This window comes from Nyctereutes procyonoides, unplaced genomic scaffold (assembly GCF_905146905.1).
Source record: "Nyctereutes procyonoides isolate TBG_1078 unplaced genomic scaffold, NYPRO_anot_genome, whole genome shotgun sequence".
Lineage (NCBI taxonomy): Eukaryota > Metazoa > Chordata > Mammalia > Carnivora > Canidae > Nyctereutes > Nyctereutes procyonoides.
In genome coordinates this window covers 19,279,294-19,298,072 of record NW_026575120.1, presented here as the reverse complement: position 1 = coordinate 19,298,072, position 18,779 = coordinate 19,279,294, and the positions used below count along the sequence as shown (strand labels likewise).

The 18,779-nt window shown below is 43.5% G+C and overlaps 1 protein-coding gene across 3 annotated transcripts in view; it reads left to right on the top strand.

The window, feature by feature from the left end:
- The window catches only part of SH2D4A (SH2 domain containing 4A), a 71,325-nt gene that overhangs the window by 37,207 nt on the left and 15,339 nt on the right, over window positions 1-18,779 (top strand). For all 3 annotated transcript variants that reach the window (XM_055335306.1, XM_055335304.1, XM_055335305.1), the window contains 3 exons: window positions 3,882-3,993; window positions 5,680-5,890; window positions 8,647-8,777. In XM_055335306.1, the coding sequence (XP_055191281.1) occupies window positions 3,882-3,993; window positions 5,680-5,890; window positions 8,647-8,777 (454 nt within the window). The remainder of the gene's footprint in view (window positions 1-3,881; window positions 3,994-5,679; window positions 5,891-8,646; window positions 8,778-18,779) is intronic.

The window sequence follows — 18,779 nt, the reverse complement described above, 5'->3', positions numbered from 1 at the left end:
AGGCACTATCGGAGTAGAGACCTGAAGGAATGAGGGAGGGAGCTATGCGGATCGCAAGGGGAAATTATGTTCCAGGCAGAGGCAACAGCAAGTATGAAGGCTCGCTGGACATGGTCAGGGAATAGCAGAGAGGTCAGTGAAAGAGAAGGGAGACTAGGGCTGAGAAATCATGGAGACCCCTGTAGGGAAATCATGCAGACCCTGGGATCTTGGTGTTCTGTCAAGCCATGATGAAAGATGAGATCATCTAGAGAGTGAGTCTTGACGGAAAAGAGAAGAGGACCTGGGCTTTTTTGTCTCCAAAATAAGGGGGGTAGACTAGACCAGTGGTTATCCAGCATTTTTAGTTATGAGATAGGCAGATTTTCTCTGTCTTTACACTCTCTCAGGAGAATGGCCATAGCCATGGACCAATCCATCTCTTCTCTAACTTAAGAAATTATAGGGACGCCTGGGTGACTCAGTGGTTGAGTGTCTGCCTTTGGCTCGGGTTGTGATCCCGGGGTCCTGGGATCAAGTTGTGCTTTGGGCTCCCTGCAGGGAGCCTGCTTCTCCCTCTGCCTGTGTGTCTGCCTCTCTGTGTGTCTCATCAATCAATAAACAAAATCTTAAAAAAATATTATATGGGAACTCAAGAGAATGGATGAACAGATAGATCACTCACCCATCTTCTCTATAGAACAAAGAATAAAACAGAGCCTTCCAATTTTGGAGGCAGTGGAGAGGATCTAATGAGGAAACTGGAGGGAACTATTTCTATTACAGGCTGGGATGGGAGGCTTTCTGTGGGAGATGTTTTGACATCAAACTGCCCATCCCTGTGTTTAAACCTCAGTCAGTGGCTGTTTGGACCAGGGTCCATCCTCAGCTTTGCTGCTCCTTCATCCCCTCACCGGACTTTCCCATGCTTAGCTCACCATCCCATCCTGGACCTACATGCTTCCTGCAAACACTTCTAAAAAGGAATTGGTGGTTTGGTTTCCTAAGCAGCGGATGTAAAGACCAATCTGTAAAGATTTTGCTCAAAGTAAATTTTCTGGAGGAATTCTTAGAGAAACTCAGGACAAAGTCCTTAAGTTTTCCAGCTTCTTGGAATAAATGTAGTTGTCAGGGCTCATCTCATCCATTACTCTGTGAAACTTGTTAATTTGTTTTCTTTCCTTCTGTTCCCCATACAGAATGATACTGCAGGTTAAAAAGGAATATGATTTACTTGCTGTAGCACTCCCCAACATTTGATTGTCATCAACCACATACCACCTGCATTATTAGGAACTGAATATTTCTCCTTCAGTGGAGTCACTTTGTAAACTTTTTGCTTTTCCTAAGCAACAATATTCATGCTGTCATGGTTTAATGTTATAGCTCTATTCTAATCATTTAAAATCATTTTAAAATATTCATGTGGAAGTTGAACAAAGTTCCACTTTTAAGTTTTTTTATGTTTAAACTTAGAAATTGCTAGCAGTACTTTTTATGTATTTCAGGTTTATAAATGGCTTCAGTTAGGTGACAGCAAATTTTAACAGTCACTTAAAACACCAAAAGCTGTTTTTTCAGTTTTTGTAATATTGTAAACCAAGAGGGCTTAGCTCTAGGCAGAAAAAGAAAGTAAGAAAAAAATACACAAAAGTTGAAAATAATAAGAACACAAAAGTTCAGTTACATCTGAAATGAAATACAGTGTATGAATTATCAGCTTTTACATTAACTGTGATTTATGACTTCCCACAATGGTTGAAAACAAGTTTCCCAACATCAAGGTTTATATTTTAGTTGAGGTGAAATAGTTTAACAGAAAGAGTGTCTTTATCCTTTTATTATGGGAAAGCATAAAAGAAAAAAAACTCATTTTTAGGATGGAGAGCGAAGCATGGTCAGGCTTTTATACAACCTCTTAGCTTGTTTATTGAGGTGACCAAGGCTTTTATTTAGTTCACCAAGTGCTAAATTCTGTTTTCTAATAAGCACTCAAAAGGCAGTACCCAAATAAACAAAGTATTTTTTTTAAAAAAAGATTTTATTTATTTATTCATGAGAAACACAGAGAGAGAGAGGCAGAGACACAGGCAGAGGGAGAAGCAGGCTCCATGCAGGAAGCCCAACATGGTACTTGATCCCGGGTCTCCAGGATCATGACCTGGACTGAAGGCGGCACTAAACCGCTGAGCCACCTGGGCTGCCCAACAAAGTACTTTTTAGGTCTAAGTGATCTGGTGTGTGATTCTCTTTAGTTAAAAACTAGTTCCTTTAATGCCATGGAGCTGTTCACTTCAAAATGGCTAACACAGTAATTTTTATGTTATGTATGTTTTACAATAAAAAAAAGCATATTTCCTTTTAAAGGAGGACTTGTGTTTCTTATTTTATATTTTTTCAAAGAGGATGTTTAGTAAAAAAATATATATATTATATATATATAGTAAACAAAATATTCCTTTTTGGGTCATCAAAAATGTGTAAGTACCACATTTTAAGATAATTTTTTAAAGAGATTTATTTATTTTGAGAGAGAGAGAGAGAGAGAGAGAGAGAGGACAAACAGGGGTTGGGAGTGTAGACGGAAAGGGAGAAGCAGGCTCCCCGCAGGGAGCCCGTGGGAATGGATCCCAGGACCTGGGAATCATGACCTGAGCCGCAGGCAGACGCCCAACCACTGAGCCCCCAGGCCCCCCTAGTACCACATATTTAGACACACTGGTTTGAGAGCACATGGAGATACAGCCGAGACTGCTCTAGAAATGTACTGTTATTTTATGGAGCTGGTCAGATACTGCAGTGTTCACACACTGCCTCAGGGAATTCAACTGAAACCTGGTAAGTGCTGTTGAAACGGGAGAGCTGGGTTCTCGTGCGGACACCAGAGCCAGCAAAGCGACAGATGTTTATTAACCAGAGATACAGAGGAAGCTCTAGGAGTGAGAGGGATCCTGACAGGGTTGCTGAGGGTTTGTAGGGTCTGTCTGTTATAGGGACCTTACCAGGGGACTTGGTACATTTCATGTCACTATCAGGGTGGCTCTTCAGAACAAACATGGCAGACTTGTAACCATCAGAATGACAAACAAGATGGTTTTATGAATATCATGAGCCCAAACAAGGTGTTCCCTTTTCTCAGGTTAACATCTCCATAACATTTCTCTACATCTGGGATTTCTGCAGCCTAGTCAGGGAGCCCATGGCCTTGAGATTCTTGTGTGGTCTTGGTTTGAGCAGGGACTATCGATAACACCTTAATGACATGTTTCTGTGATTACTTAGTAGCCATTAAAAGGGGGAGACTCCCTAACATTTTGGAGTTAGGGAGCCAAGTTTACTTTTTTCTGTTTTTACTGTTTTATCTCTGTTTTCTTGGGATGGGTAGGAGCCTGACTCTGGGGCTTTTCCCTTATCATTCCCTGCTTAGCCCTATCTGCCTCTAAGTCATTCCTACATCACTGTGTTTGAGAAAAATGGATATTTATTGAGTCTCACTGTGTTTCATATACTATGGGAGATACTTTTAAAATATTATTTAACCCTCACTATAACCTTATGAAACATTCTAAATTTTCTAATTCTGCTAAGGCAAAGACAGCCTAAGAGAGGTTTGGTAATGGTCCCTAAGGTGGTATAGCTAGGTCATGACAGAGTCAGCCTCAGGTATCACCGACTCCAAGCTTTTCCTGCAACAACAAACTGCCCAGTCAGGGGCCAGTGGGAGTCACACAGAAACTAGGCCCCTCAGTGCCCTTGGCCCCTCTGCCTCCTCCCCCTCCCCCCACCTCTCCCTTCCTCCTCCCCCCACCACCTCCTCCCCTGCCTCTAAACCCTCCTCGCAGAAAACTGCCAGAGTTAATCACTAGTGTTTATTTCTGGTTTTTATTTCTTCTTTTAAACAGAAGAAAGAATCCATGAAGAAAACACAAGATGAAGAACTAAAACAAATAGACGAGGAGAAAACCAAGCAGATTTATAAAAGCTGGAAAGAAGATTCGGAGTGGCAGGCGTCTCGTGAGTACCCAGAGGCCTCTGTAACACCTTAGACCCACCGGGCCAATTCCTTCTCTTAACAAATGATCAATCCAGGAAGCACTTAAAATGGTTGTTGAGAGAATTATTACCAAGTTGTTACACAAAGGCTTACGAGTCACTTCTTGAATAGTAGGAAGTTTCTCCATTGTCTTTGTGCCATCACAGCTGTGGTATAGTATGTCTGTTTGATGGAACAGTATATAGCTCTGAAAAAACATGTTTTGGAAATGTTTAAGGACCTTAGGATATGTTTATAAATTGTTTTTCACTTGAAGAAAAAAAATTATAAAATAGTATGAGAAACATCCCCTATTTTAAAATGCCTTGGTATGTGAAGTAAAAGAACTAGAAAGTTATTAACATGTTAATTTTTTTTGAAGAGATGATATTTCAGATTTGTTTGAATTCTTCTTGTTATTCTTTACTTTTCTAAATTTTCATAGCGAACTCATCTTAACTTTGTAAGAGAAGAACCAGGGATAACCAATTGAATATATCAGCATCTGTCCCATGCCTGTGACCTGACCCTAACTCCTTTTTGAGTTAGCGCTGCTGGAGATGACCCTCCTCAGGAGGAGGTGGGGTGGGCTAAGGCAGAGCAGAATGCACTCAGGGATGCTAGGAGACAATGCAGGTTTGAAATACCAGTAGGGTTTCCAGGTGACTCAGAAAGAGCTTTACCAGCTGGGTCATCCGTTGGGGCCAGTTAAGGGAGAGAACGAGAGTGAGAATGTTTGCAGGATGTGGAGCATCCTGTCTTCAGTTTCATTAGTGAACACCATGAACAGGACAGTTTTTGTGAAATGAAGATATTTGCAAGATCCAATCACTTCTCTGCAGTGAAATTCTAGTGTAATGGAACATTTTTGGCATCTATTTGAAATGAGACTTAACAGGGCTTGACCAAGAATGCCTGAAGTGCAAATACACTCAATAAAAATTAGTCCTAACATCCTGCATCATAGCCCTTTACTGCCGTGTTGCTAAAACAAACACAAAACAAAACAATAAGCCCTCTATTATACAAAGCAACATTAGAAGGTGGCCTTGAGGTGCTTTTATGTGTACCAGCACGTTCTCTGATTGCCGTGAGAACCATTGTAGTGTTTTCCCTGGCAGGCCAGTTCACAGTTGGCTCAGCTCTGGGGGGCCTCTGAGTGTGATCTTTGGCGGGACTGGCCCACCTGTCACCCTGTCCACAGCCATGAGTGACTGCACCAGGAGCTGCCGACAGCTGGTCGCCGCTAGTGACCCGAGCTGAGGGCGTCAGGGAAGTGACATCACCTCTTGGTCAAAGGCTCTGGGCCAGTTGGAATTCGCACTCGGGCTATGACTCATCCCTTGGTCTTGCCAAGTGCAGGAAATTCTCCAACACGTGGTTCTCCAGTTCTATCTCCTCCCTTCCTCGTCCTCCTTCTCCCCCTTAGGAAGCCCTCCCGCCACTGCCATTGTCACCGCCACCACCACTGCCACCGCCACCCTTAGAAAGACAGAGATTGTGCGGCAGGCTGGGCAGTTGTGGCTGCACAGGCCCGAGCTGTGTGAGCCGGAGGTGATGACAGCGACGGTCTGTTATCAGCAAGTGACAGCATCTCCTGAGGGACTGCTCCCTTCACCAGCAGATCCTTCCCACCATCTCCTTCTCAAATCCCCTCGTTTTCCTAGTGCGAAAATCCAAAGCAGCTGACGAGAAGAGACGCTCTTTGGCGAAACAGGCGCGGGAGGACTACAAGAGGCTGTCCCTGGCGGCGGACAGGGTAGGGAGCGGAGGGGGGCAGCACGGCGCCCCAGCTGTTCCGCAGAGACCCAGGAGACCCCCCCTTCCACCCAAGCCGCAGTTCCTGCACCCAGCGGGGTCCCCTCGGCAGCCTCTCAGGTAGGAAGCCACATAGACGGCTTGCAGCGCAGGCAAAGGGCAGGCGGCCCGGGGCGGGGGGGGGGGGGGTCGCGGCCGCAGCGCGGAGCCCAGCTCTCCTCCACTTGGCCAGTCGCCCCAAGGTCACCGCGCCGGATGCACCCCTTGTCGTCTGGAAAATACCCACCGTTGTCATAATTAAGATAGACAGTGATTAAGGATGAACACGGAGTTGGTGCCTCCGCGCCCCACCAGTGCCCCCATCAGTCCCCCACCAGCGCCCCACCAGCGCTCCCACCGGCGCCCCACTGGTCCCCCATCAGCTCCCTACGATGGCCACTGAGGGGGAAGCAGAATGGGTTTCAGTCAGGACTCAGCATCACCCTTAGCCTGCGTAGTGCCAAAGCAGGAGGCGGGGCTTGCTGCAGTTCAGGGCATCATAGAGTAGTTCTCCTTCCTCGGGGTTAAAGGTTTGGTCCCTCCCTTCCGGCTACAGAGTCGAGCTCCTACACTGAGAATCTGGAACTGTTCCTCTTTGGAATGAGTACTGTTTTGGTCACGAGGGTGCCTTTGCCCCCTAGGCTGTAGGAAATTGCGTAGAACAGTTTGTTCTGTAAAATCCCTGAAGAAAAATAACGATGACATCATAGCAGAAACCCCCTTTCCCTTGTGTTAGTTAGCTGGTTATAAAATTATTGTCTCCTGGATATCATATGATTGTTTTCATATTCTAATACGCAGAAAGACAGTATTTACATACCAGAGTAATCACATAGCAATTGAATGAAACAGAACTGTCTCAAGTCTCACCTTCTGAAATAAAAAGCAGAAAGACTTCTCTGTTGCAAGTATGGAGAAATTAAAAGCAAAGAAATCTCTCTTTGCTTGGAGTCAGTAGTGCTCTTCAAGGCTTTTCCTAACGGGGATTATGACCTCAGAGGAAACAGGAAGGTAGAGCTTTTTTCTATGACAATGATTTCTACTTACTCAACTGAATGGTTCCATTTTGGGATGTGGGTACCAGGACCAGAAGATCATGTTCTATACGGGGACAGTGTGGAGAATGATTTTTTTTTCTTATGTACAAAAACCCAAGAAAAGTAATAAAAAAAAACCCTGGGATCGGCTATTTTGTGGTCAAGTCACAAAAGTATGAATCCGTGCTCAGGGCCCTCTCGAGTGTTCCCAGCTGGTCAGGGCGTCGTCCAGCCCCGCAGGGCTGCGTGTGTACCCGCCCCTGCCCTCCCAGTTCTTCCAAGGGTGTGACTGTCATTCATAGTCATTCATAGTGTGCCCTGGCCCACGGTACTGTTCGTGCCGTGGGTGTGTGATGGACAGCAGGAAGGTGGCCTTTAATAAGAGCCGTTCTTCTTTTGAGCTGTGCTCACTGAGCTGTTTTTCCAACTTCATAGACTTGCACAAAATGCTTCTTGTGAGGCAGCCACACAGGATGGTTTGGGGGCTGGGACCACAGTGATGACCAAGTCAGTGAGGAGCCAGCCTGAGAAAAGACAGAGATTGGCTGTCCTTAGAGTTTTTGCTTAACCTCCAAAGACTTCCCAAAGAAAAAGAACCTAATTTGAAAGCTGGTAACAGCACTCATCGTGTAATCTCACGTGCGTGCGGTATCTGGTTTCCCCAGTATAGGCTATCTTCTCCAAAATACTATGTAGTATGTAACTGGATACGTGCATGCATACATGTACATCTGAAATACATGTCACATGCAATTCGTGGAGACGTGTGTTACCATAAAATGCAGAAAGAGCCATAAGTTAATTTACATGACAGGCATCCCAGCAGTTCATCCAAACTCATCATTTTTACACTGAATTCTGCTCAAAATGAGTAGGCTGTTGTGACAGACTTGGAAATATGTTTATTACATTGCAAAGTTACTTTTTGTGATGGAAATTGACTTACATCCCAGAACTTAAGTTCTGCTACTGAATATATTTCAAGATGATTCTGCCACTTGTATCTTTTTCTTACCAAACTTCAAACACTCTTCTTTCTTTGACTTTATATTTCTGAGACTGTCTTTAAGCAGAACCAAACCTCTTCCAAGTACAGGAGGAAGAAAGCAAGTCAGGGAGGTTGGAAACAGAAGAGAAAGTTTAATACTGAAACTGTTAAAGAAAATTATTTTTTTGCATTTTTTGGTTTGTGAGAGCATGTTCCTAAGGAAAATAGTGCTGGGGGTGTATTTCACATTTTTTTAAAAGATTTATTTATTTATTCATCACAGACAGAGAGAGAGGCAGAGACACAGACAGAGGGAGGAGCAGGCTCCATGCCGGGAGCCCGACGTGGGATTCGATCCCGGGTCTCCAGGATCGCGCCCTGGGCCAAAGGCAGGCGCCAAACCGCTGCGCCACCCAGGGATCCCCTGTATTTCACTTTTTAATAGTTATTTTCTCAAATTTTAATTGGAAGTTAATGGACCTTTCATTCATATTAAAAATGAATTAAAATCTATGTATTAACAGCAGTAGCTCATGCCCATGACTAGTCTGATAGGATTGGAAGGACAAGGTGACAGATTTATGTTCCTATCTATTTTTTTGAGCAGCCCTTGAGGACTTAGTTGTATAATGGCAGTAATTAGAGATCCAACTTCCCATTAGCCCAGCCCATGTAATCCGATGTTCAAACATATAGGATGCTCTTTCCTCTTATACATAATCTATATATACAGGATAAATATGATTTTCGAAGGCATTGTTTTCAAATTAGTTAAATCTAATTTGAAAAAAAAATCTAACTCTGAATAACAGAACCCAGGGAGTGACAAGGACAGCATCCAGCTCTCCCCAGGAGGACATCATTCGGTGGTTCAAAGAGGAGCAGCTACCTCTGCGAGCAGGCTACCAGAAGGCTTCAGACACTATAGCGCCCTGGTTCCACGGTGAGTACACGGGTTCCTTTGAAGGAACCTCATCTGACGCTGGAGGGTGCTGTGCTTGCCCACCAAGAGGGCAGAAGGAAGAAAGGCTTCCTTTTTTACTTGTGCTGCCCAAGAAGAGTCTTTGAAATTATTTTCACAAAGCAGTTTTTCAAAGGTTTCTCAGTGAGTTGCTAGCTCATGATGAAATTTGAAAACAGTGAGCAGTTGTAGTCTCTGCATGTATAGGTAATTTGTCACCACAGATAAAACACCACTGGGTGGGTGGGGAAAGCAGTGCCTCCTATGCATCTCTACTAGGGCACTGGATTGTGATTTCCTTCAAACAGCAATGCCTTTCATCCACCATCCACCATCCACTGGAAGAGAGTCATACATGCCCTTGTATGTGATGTGCAGAGCATCTGGTGAGCAGTCAAAACATCAGCTCTCCGTTAAGAGGTGAATGACTGAGCAAATCAGCTTTCTCTGTAGTAAGTCAAGTTATCTGAGCTGTATTTTCCTCACTATTAAATGAAGGAGTTGAACTTTATGATTTTTAACCTGAAAATTCTGTTACTTTTTTTGTATATTTTTTATTGGAGTTTGATTTGGCAACATATAACATAACACCCAGTGCTCACCCCGTCAAGTGCCCCTGTCAGTGCCCATCACTCAGTCACCCCAATCCCTATCCCACCTCCCTTTCTACCACCCCTTTTTCGAATCCCAGAGTTAGGAGTCTCTCATGTTTGTCACCCTCACTGATATTTCCCACTCATTTTATCTCCTTTCCCCTTTATTCCCTCTCACTATTTTTTTATATTCCCCAAATGAATGAGACCATATAGTGTTTGTCCTTCTCCGATTGACTTACTTCACTCAGCATAATACTCTCTAGTTCCATCCACATTGAAGCAAATGGTGAGTATCTGTCGTTTCTAATGGCTGAGTAATATTCCATTGTATACATAGACCACATCTTCTTTATCCATTCATCTTTCAATGGACACCAAGGCTCCTTCCACAGTTTGGCTATTGTGGACATTGCTGCTATAAACATTGGGGTGCAGGTGTCTCAGTTTTTCACTGCATCTGTATCTTTGGGGTAAATCCCCAGCAGTGCAATGCTGGGTCACTGGGTAGTTCTATTGTAACTCTTTGAGGAACCTCGACACCATTTTCCAGAGTGGCGGTACCAGTTTACATTCCCACCAACAGAGCAACAGGGTTCCCCTTTCTCCTCATCCTCTCCAACATTGTTATTCCCTATCTTATTAATTTTCACCATTCTCACTGGTGTGAGGTGGTGTCTCATTGTGGTTTTGATTTGTATTTCCCTGATGGCAAGTGATGCAGAGCATTTTCTCATGTGCTTGTTGGCCACGTCTATGTCTTCCTCTGTGAAATTTCTGTTCATGTCTTTTGCCTATTTCATGATTGGATCGTTTGTTTCTTTGCTGTTGAATTTAATAAGTTCTTTATAGATCTTGGATACTAGCCCTTTATCTGATATGTCATTTGCAAATATCTTCTCCCATTTTGTAGGTTGTCTTTTAGTTTTGTTGACTGTTTCTTTTGCTGTGCAGAAGCTTTTTATCTTGATGAAGTCCCAATAATTCATTTTTGCTTTTGTTTCTCTTGCCTTCATGGATGTATCTTGCAAGAAGTTGCTGTGGCCAAGTTCAAAAAGGGTGTTGCCTGTGTTCTCCTCTAGGATTTTGATGGAATCTTGTCTCACAATTTGATCTTTCATCCATTTTGAGTGTGTATCTTTGTGTATGGTGCAAGAGAATGGTCCAGTTTCATACTTCTGTACGTGGCTGTCCAATTTTCCCAGCACCATTTATTGAAGAGACTATCCTTTTTCCAGTGGATAGTCTTTCCTGCTTTGTTGAATATTAGTTGACCATAAAGTTGAGGGCTCATTTCTGGGTTCTCTCTTCTGTTCCATTGATCTATGTGTCTGTTTTTGTGCCAGTACCACACTGTCTTGATGACCACAGCTTTGTAATACAGTTTGAAGTCCGGCATTGTGATGCCCCCAGCTATGGTTTTCTTTTTCAATATTCCCCTGGCTATTCAGGGTCTTTTCTGATTCCACACAAATCTTAAGATGATTTGTTCCAACTCTATGAAGAAAGTCCATGGTATTATGATAGTGATTGCATTAAATGTGTAAATTGCCCTGGGTAGCATTGACATTTTCACAATATTAATTCTTCAACCCATGAGCATGGAATGTTTTTCCATCTCTTTGTGTCTTCCTCAATTTCTTTCAGAAGTGTTCTGTAGTTTTTAGGGTATAGATCCTTTACCTCTTTGGTTAGGTTTATTCCTAGGTATCTTATGCTTTTGGGTGCACTTGTAAATGGGATTGTCTCCTTAATTTCTCTTTCTTCAGTCTCATTGTTAGTGTATAGAAATGCCTCTGATTTCTGGGCATTGATTTTGTATCCTGCCACACTGCTGAATTGCTGTATGAGTTCTAGCAATCTTGGGGTGGAGTCTTTTGGGTTTTCTAGGTACAGTATCATGTCATCTGCGAAGAGGGAGAGTTTGACTTCTTCTTTGCCAATTTGAATGCCTTTTATTTCTTTTTGTTGTCTGATTGCTAAGGCTAGGACTTCTAATATTATGTTGAATAGCAGTGATGAGTGGACATTCCTGTCGTGTTCCTGATCTTAGGGGAAATGTTCCCGGTGTTTCCCCATTGAGAATGATATTTACTGTGGGCTTTTCATAGATGGCTTTTAAGATGCTGAGGAATGTTCCCTCTATCCTTATACTCTGAACAGTTTTGATCAGGAATGGATGCTGTATTTTGTCAAATGCTTTCTCTGCATCTATTGAGACGATCATATGGTTCTTGGTTTTTCTCTTGTTGATATGATCTATCACATTGATTGCTTTACCAGTGTTGAACCAGCCTTGCATCCCAGGGATAAATCCCACTTGGTCATGGTGAATAATCTTCTTAATGTGCTGTCGGATCCTATTGGCTAGTATCTTGTTGAGAATTTTTGCATCTCTGTTCATTACCGTTATTGGTCTATAATTCTCCTTTTTGGTGGGGTCTTTGTCTGGTTTTGGAATTAAGGTGATGCTGGCCTCATAGAATGAGTTTGGAAGTATTCCATCCCTTTCTATTTTTGGAACAGCTCTAGTAGAATAGATATTGTTTCTTCTTTAAACGTTTAATAGAATTCCCCTGGGAAGCCATCTGGCCCTGGACTTTTGAGTCTTGGGAGGTTTTTGATGACTGCTTCAATTTCCTCCCTGGTTATTGGCCTGTTCAGGTTTTCTATTTCTTCCTGTTCCACTTTTGGTAGTTTGTGGTTTTCCAGAAATGCATCCATTTCTTCTAGATTACCTAATTTATTGGCATATAACTGCTCATAATGTTTTTTTAAAATCATTTGTATTTCCTTGATATTGGTTGTGATCTCTCCTTTTTCATTTGTGATTTTATTACTTAGAGTCTTTTCTATTTTGTTTTTAATAAGGCTGGCAAATGGTTTATCTATCTTATTAATTCTTTCAAAGAACCAACTCCTGGTTTTGTTGATCTGTTCAGTCTTTCTGGTCTCTATTTCATTAAGCTCTGCTTGAATCTTTATTAACTCTCTTCTTCTGCTTGATGTAGGTTTTATTTGCTATTCTTTCTCCAGTTCCTTTAGGTGCAAGTTTAGCTTGTGTACTTGAGTTTTTTTCCAATTTTTTGAGGGAGACTTGTATTGTAATGTATTTCCCTCTTAGGACTCTTTTTGCTGTATCCCAAAGATTTTGAATGGTTGTATCTTCGTTCTCATTAGTTTCCATGAATCTTTTTTATTCTTCTTTAATTTCCTGGTTGACCCTTTCATCTATTAGCAGGATGCTCTTTAACCTCCATGTGTTTGAGTTTTTTCCAAATTTCTTTTTTGATTAAGTTCAAGTTTCTTTTTTTTATAATTTTTATTTATTTATGAGAGACAGGAGAGAGAGAGAGAGCAGCAGAGACATAGGCAGAGAGAGGCAGGCTCCATGCAGGAGCCCAATGTGGGATTCGATCCTGGGACAACACCTGAGCCACCCAGGTGTCCCAAATTCAAGTTTCAAATGGTCTGAAAATATGCAGGGGACAATCCCAATCTTTTGGTATCAGTTGAGACCAGATTTGTGACCCAGTATGTGGTCTATTCTGGAGAAATTTCCATGTGCACTTGAGAAGAATTTGTATTCAGTTGCATTTGGATGTACAGTTTTGTAAATGTCTGTGAAATCCATCTGGTCCAGTGTATCATTTAAAGCTCTTGTTTCTTTTTTTTTTTTTTAAGATTTTTATTTATTTATTCATGAGAGACAGAGAGAGAGAGAGAGAGAGAGAGAGAGACAGGCAGAGGGAGAAGCAGGCTCCATGCAGGGAGCCCGAAGCGGGACTCGATCCCAGGTCTGCAGGATCAGGCCCTGGGCTGAAGGCGGTGCTAAACCGCTGAGCTCCCCCCCCCCCACCCTGGGCTGCCCTAAAGCTCTTGTTTCTTTGGAGATGTTGCGCTTAGAATATCTGTCATTTGCAGAAAGTGCCGTGTTGAAAACTCCCAGTATTATTATCTAAGTATGTCCTTACCTTGGTTATTAATTGATTGATATACTTGGCAGCTCCCACATTAGGGGCATAAATATGCATGATTGTTTGGTCTTCTTGTTGGATAGATCCTTTAAGTATGATATAGAGTCCCTCTTCATCTCTTACTACAGTCTTTGGGATAAACACTAATTTATCTGATATGAGGATTGCTACCCCAGCTTTCTTTTGAGGATCATTTGCAAATGGTTCTCCAACCTTTCATTTTCAGGCTGTAGGTGTCCTTAGGTCTAAAATGAGTCTCTAGATGGGCCTTACATTTTTTTTATTTTTTATTTTTTTTTATTTACGATAGTCATACAGAGAGAGAGGGAGAGGCAGAGACACAGGCAGAGGGAGAAGCAGGCTCCATGCACCGGGAGCCCGACGTGGGATTCGATCCCGGGTCTCCAGGATCACGCCCTGGGCCAAAGGCAGGCGCACAACACCTGAGCCACCCAGGGATCCCCTTACTTTTTTATCCAGTCTTAAACCCTGCATCTTTTGATGGGATCATTAAGCCCATTAATGTTCAGAGTTACTATTGAAAGATATGAATTTATGTCATTATAATACCTATTCAGCCCCTGTTTTTGTGGATTGCTTCCTTGGACTTTCTCTTTCTTTTACAGAGTCCCCCTTAATATTTCTTGCAGAGCTGGTTTGGTGGTCACATATTCTTTCAATTTCTGCCTATCTTGGAAGCTCTTTATCTCTCCTTCTATTCTGAATGAGAGCCTTGATGGATAAAGTATTCTTGGCTGCATGTTCTTCTCGTTTAGGACCCTGAATATATCCTGCCAGCCCTTTCTGGCCTGCCAGGTCTCTGTGGAGAGGTCTGATGTTAATCTAATATTTCTCCCCATATAAGTTAGGGATCTCTTGTCTCTTGCTGCTTTAAGGATTTTCTCTTTATCTTTGGAATTTGCAGGTTTCACTATTGAATGTCAAGGTGTTGAACAGTTTTTATTGATTTTAGGTGGGTATCTCTCTATCTCCTGGATCTGAATGCCTGTTTCCTTCGCCAAATTAGGGAGGATCTCAGCTATGATTTGTTCAAATATGCTTTCTGGTCCTCTGTCCCTCTCAGAGCCCTCTGGAATCCCAGTTAAACGTAGATTTTTCCCTTAGGCTGTCGTTTATTTCCCTTAACCTTTCCTCATGGTCTTTTGTTTGTCTCTTTTTTCCTCAGCTTCCTTCCTTGCTATCAACTTGTCTTTTATGTCACTCACTCATTCTTCTACCTCATTAACCCTCATCGTTAAGACCTTCAGTTTGGATTGCATCTCATTTAATTGATTTTTAATTTCAGCCTGATTAGATCTAAATTCTGCAGTCATGAAGTCTCTTGAATCCTTTATGCTTTTTTTCCAGAGCCACCAGTAGCTTTAAAATTGTGCTTCTGAATTGGCTTTCTGACATCAAATTGTAATCCAAATTCTGTAACTCTGTGGCAGAGAGTACTGTTTTTGATTCTTTCTTTTGTGGTGAGTTCTTCTTTCTAGTCATTTTGCTCAGTGCAGAGTGGCTAAAAACGAGTTGTACTGGAAAAAGGAAGGAAAAAAGGTTTAAAAAAAAAGGGGGTATCCTCTGGTTCTATATACTGTAAATCCCTCGTCTTCACCTGGAGCTTTCCAGCGCTGCTCCCTCAAGAACTTGCTCTTTCCTGCCCTTCTAGCTGGTCTTCTGGGAGAGGGGCCTGCTGTGCTGATTCTCAGGTGTGTGTCCCTGGGGAGCTGCCCTGCCCCCTGCCTGCCAGGTGCATGGCTCAGTGGGAGCTGTTTATCCTGTGAGGCCGCTGTTCCCCTGGAGGCTCCACTCCGTCCCAGGCACATGGTGATACCAGGAGGAAAAACCACACTGGCAGCGGCCAGCCTTCCAGCTCTGGAGTCAGTTATCGTAGTAACTGCCACAGCTCCCAGTCCGCACTGGCCTGGCTGCTCCCTGGGGTGGCAGTGGGTGCTGATCTGCACAGCTTGGGGGCGCCCTGCGGCAGGAGAGTCCTCGCTGTCCTGTGCCCTCCCCACCTCCTCCTGTCCCCGGGGGGAGCGCAGGATCACTGGCTGTGTCTGCTCCAGCGCCCTGGGATCCGGGGCCTGTGCTGCTGGAATCACGTTCTAGGGCCGCAGCTCCCGGAGGCAGCAGGGCGCAGACTCTCCGCGGAGAGCCCCTACCTGAGCTTCTCCCCGAGGCCCCGCCGCGTGCGCTCCAGCCCTTGACCGAGGTCGGTCTGAGGCGCCCTCTCCCCCTGGGCGCACCTCCTCTCTTGGTGACCCCAGGAGACTGGAGGCTCCACTGCCCCTCCTGTGGTTCTGCCCGGTGTCCCTGCTAAGCGTCTTTCTGTCTGGGAAGAATCCGGTGCGGAGTTTTTAAAGTTCCTGCTTCCCCGGGACTGGGCTTTCCTGTGCCAGGGGCTCTCGCAGCCAGCCCAGCTCCTTGCGGGGCCCCTCCCCCACTCGATTCTTTATTATTATTTTTTTTTCCGCCTTCCTATCTTGTTAGTAGCACAGACTCCTCTCTCTGTAGCGTTCCAGCTATTCTCTCTAAATCTCAGGTCGAATTCGTAGGTTTTCAGGATAATTTGAAACTTATCTAGGTAAGTTAGTGGGGGCAGGTTACTTGGGGACCCTGCTCCTCTGCTATCTTGCCCCGCCCCCAATTCTGTTACTTTTATCTAAGTTTCCATTAAGCATTAAACACACTGCCAGGTAGATGAATGGATAAAGAAGATGTGGTTTATGTATAGAGTGGAATATTACTCAGCCATTAGAAATACCCACCATTTGCTTCAACGTGGATGGAACTAGAGGGTATTATGCTGAGTGAAGTAAGTCAATCGGAGAAGGACAAACATTATATGTTCTCATTCATTTGGGGAATATAAATAATAGTGAAAGGGAATATAAGGGAAGGGAGAAGAAATGTGTGGGAAATATCACAAAGGGAGACAGAACATAAAGACTCCTAACTCTGGGAAACGAACTAGGGGTGGTGGAAGGGGAAGAGGGCGGGGGGTGGGGGTGACTGGGTGACAGGCACTGAGGGGGGCACTTGACAGGATGAGCACTGGGTGTTATTCTGTATGTTGGTAAATTGAACACCAATAAAAAATAAATGTATTATAAAAAAAAGAACACACTGATAGTTGCTAGAGGGGAGGTGGTGGGAGGATGGGAAAACAGGTGATGGGGATGATGGAGGGTGCTTGGCGTGCTGAGCACAGGATGATGTGTGGAGGTGCTGAATCACTATACTGTACACCTGAAACTAATATCACACCATATCTTAACTAACTGGAATTTAAATGAAAACTCTGTAAAAAGAGTGTAAACTAGGAATACTGAAATGAAAGGTCATCATCTTATGCTCTGCTGGAGGAGGCAGCGGCCTCTGACCAGCATCAACGCCTCTGCCACCTTAGTGACAAAGTCAAGGCAGGGAGCATAGAAGGGAGGTGGCATCTTCAGGTCTTTGACCAGGCTTGGGAAGCCTTTGTTCAAGCTGAAATTTGGAGCCACATGATCTCTTTCCTGGGCCAATTCTCCCTCCAGAACATGAGTACCCCCTCCATAGCAAACAGACTCTTCTTTGATATTCTGAGGCTTATTCTATCCAACATCATGGAAAAAGCATTCTCCCATCAACCATGAGAAAACAAAGTACAGAGGTGAAGGTAGGAGTTATGTGTGCCAGAAACTAGGAATACATTAGGGACCAACTAAAGGAAGAGAGTCATACCAGGTTGCTACAAGGGAGGGCACAAAAAGGGCAGAGAATGTAGCACTGAAGGTTGGGCATGCTTCAATAATACTACAAATCGTTTATTACAAATCTTATAATTTGCCTTTACCTGGTAAGTCTCTTGAAACCATGATCTCAAAACTTAGAAAAAGAAGAACTCAGAGGAGATCTGAAAAGTTTCTATCTTTGTTGGGGATAATTTAATGTGCTTGAAATCAAGATGGGTTTGGGATGAGGAAATAAGTCTGAGGGGAAAAAGGAATTCAGATTACTAAGAACTGCCCAGATTTTGCATTTGTCAGGGAGATCCAACCAGACCTTGGTCTCCTCAGTTTTCCAGCTCCTCCCCATACAAGCACATACAGGGTTATACCATTGGCCAGAAAAATACTTGCAAGTTCACTGGTCAATAGCTTTCCTTGGGAGGCTAAGGAAACATCCTAGGAGCACTTTTCTATCCTCTTCCTTGATAATGCAAATTGCCTAAAAATGCCTACTCTATCCTCGGTCCAAATTATCATTCACTCCGAACAACTGGGAATTGAACTTTGCGTAATATGCTCCCACAAAATGTAATGTTTTGCTTCTCAGGGTAATGAGAACAAGAATGTGATGGAATTTAAAGGAAGGAAACGGTGAGGAACCGCTGTTGACCAAATGAGCAAGGGTAGTGATGATATGAGAACAATAATGACAGTATTACCTTGTATTTTAAAGGCACCTTTCTCCAAAAGGCTCACAGTGCTGTAGATTTTCTCTCTTTTCCTTGGTGATTGAAAAATAAAATTAGATGCATTCTTATTAACATGCAAAAAACAAAACAAAACAAAACACACTGCCAGGTGTGTTTGTTGGAACCTGAGCAGATACTACCTAATAAACCATTTCTTTTTTTTTTTTTTAAGATTTTATTTATTTATTCATGAGAGACACAGATAGAGACTGAGAGGCAGAGACACAGGCAGAGGGAGAAGCAAGCTCCATGCAGGGAGCCCAATGTGGGTGGGACTCGGTCAGGGACTCCAGGATCACGCCCTGGGCTGAAGGCGGGCGCCAAACCGCTGAGCCACCCAGGGATCCCCTAAACCATTTCTTAATATGACCCCAGAAACTGGATTTATTCAAGCCCTCTGTCTAGCCAGCACACAGTTCACTGTCTTCTCAGTTTCTTGGACTTCAGGCAAAGAAGTGGTTTCTTGCTTCAGTTGGCTTCTTTAAGGGTCTGTGGTTGAATTGGATTGAATGGCTCTATGTACAACAAAAGTGCTTTAGAACAAAAATAAGATTCTCTCACAGAGCACAGTTGTCCTAAAGGGTATCTTGGTTTGAATCATGTTGAAGGCTTCTCTCTTAGTGAGTATCATGTCATACGTAAATATAGCCTCAAAAATAGGCTCCCAAACAAACAACATGGCAACCTTCTAAAAAGAAAAAAATTTTTTATAGTGGGCTTTCTGTTAATGGGCTGCTTTTAAGTCAGATCACTATGGAACTGTCTAGCTTTCCTTGAAAATACATGTTCTTTGGTGATTCAGGCTTTAGTGACCCCAGAGGAGCACCTCTCCCTCTTAGGACTGAGTCATGAGCCTCCTTCCTTTCCATTCTTCCCTTCAGAAGACATTGGAAGAGGGGCCCCTGGGTGGCTCAGGGGCTGAGTGTCTGCCTTCAGCCCAGGTCAT